The 1,415-nt window shown below is 47.6% G+C and overlaps 1 protein-coding gene across 1 annotated transcript in view; it reads right to left on the bottom strand.

Moving 5' to 3' along the window:
* LOC103605990 (band 4.1-like protein 4B) overlaps positions 1-1,415 on the bottom strand; it is a gene marked incomplete at both ends in the record, with an annotated part of 97,451 nt that overhangs the window by 65,464 nt on the left and 30,572 nt on the right. The window contains one exon of the mRNA XM_008590586.1: positions 557-587. Coding sequence (XP_008588808.1) covers positions 557-587 — 31 coding nt within the window. The remainder of the gene's footprint in view (positions 1-556; positions 588-1,415) is intronic.

Raw genomic sequence — 1,415 nt, forward strand, 5'->3', positions numbered from 1 at the left:
AAAGAGACTGCACAGCCTGCAAAGTGTAAAATGTTTACTACCTGGCCCTTTATAGAAAAAGTTTGCTGACTCCTGTGCTGGAGAATTTCAGTTGTGATAAGTTCTTTTTCCTGCAGGATTTCCATAAAGGTGTTTGATGTCTTCCAGGTTGTACAACTATGAACCCTGCACTGAGCAAATCCAGCACGTGCCCTGTCCAGCTCTTGCCACACGGCCTGCCTCTCCCAGCACTGCCTGCCATGCCATGAGCACAGTGTGCTGCACACACGCCTATCACCTTGACCACGCACGATTACAAGAAACAAAGCACAGAGCTGCTCAAACAAAGCGGCTGTGCTTTCCAAATAAACAAACTGTCTTGGAATGTTCTACTGTGTACTTATTGAAAGCCAGGAAAATGGTATATAGCAAGGCAGCAGGAAAAGGAAAAAAACAAAAAAATACAAAGATCAGGTGACTCACGCTCTGATTTAATTGTATTAAGGAAAAAGTCAACATTGCAAATAAATACAGTAATTAAAGAGGAGAGCTACACTCCAGAGTCCGGGGCACTTACCAGAGCTGAGCTGCTATCACCGGGTTGCTTGCTTTGGAAGAAAAACAGAAAGTCATCACATCTTAGAGAGCTTTATAACTTTCACCATGCAATATCAGACAATGCCTAGGAGAGACTTCTGGGATCACAGAAGAGTTCCCATCCCCACCCGGACAGATATGCCTGGTGGCTACTTCTTTTTGAAGGGGGAGTAAACTGCCCTCTCACTAATTCACTCTGTGCCCCCACTCTAATTCACTCAGCAAGCTCTCCCTGAGCAGGTCCCAGGGCCAGGGGCACTGCAGTGCAGAGGCAGAGAGATACCGTCCCTGCTCTCAAGAAACTTGCAGTCTTGAGACAGAGAGAGAAGAGCATGTAAAACCAGAAATAGTGCAAGGTGATAAAAAGGAGGAAATACAAGCACGGTCCTGTACTGAGGGCACGCGGGACAGGTACCTCTGACTGGGGCAGGGGCGAGGGTCTGTGTGGATGGGGGTGGGGCAGTGTATTCATCTATGCTCCATTTAGTTTTAAAAAGGATATGGCAGGGGAAATCATGAAAAGCTTCAGAAAGAAGATGCTAGAACTCTGGCTGGGAAAAATGTCAGTAAAATAAAGGAGAAAAAGGAAGATGGAGACCAGGAAGGAAAGGAGGAGAATCACAGAGCCTGGAGTCTGGAAGAACTCTGAAGCTATCTGGCGGGGCTGGACCCTAGGAAGCCCACTCCCCTCTGCGACAGCCACACCGGGGGTCTTTCCCTTTGTGCCTGCACACACTTGTAAGGACTGGGAGCTCACTACTGTCTGGAGATAACTGTTCTTATCTTTGGAAAATTCTTCCTTACACCGGGCTGCTTCTGGGTAACTGTGACCTGGTGGA

This window comes from Galeopterus variegatus, unplaced genomic scaffold (assembly GCF_000696425.1).
Source record: "Galeopterus variegatus unplaced genomic scaffold, G_variegatus-3.0.2 Scaffold6218, whole genome shotgun sequence".
Taxonomy (NCBI): domain Eukaryota; kingdom Metazoa; phylum Chordata; class Mammalia; order Dermoptera; family Cynocephalidae; genus Galeopterus; species Galeopterus variegatus.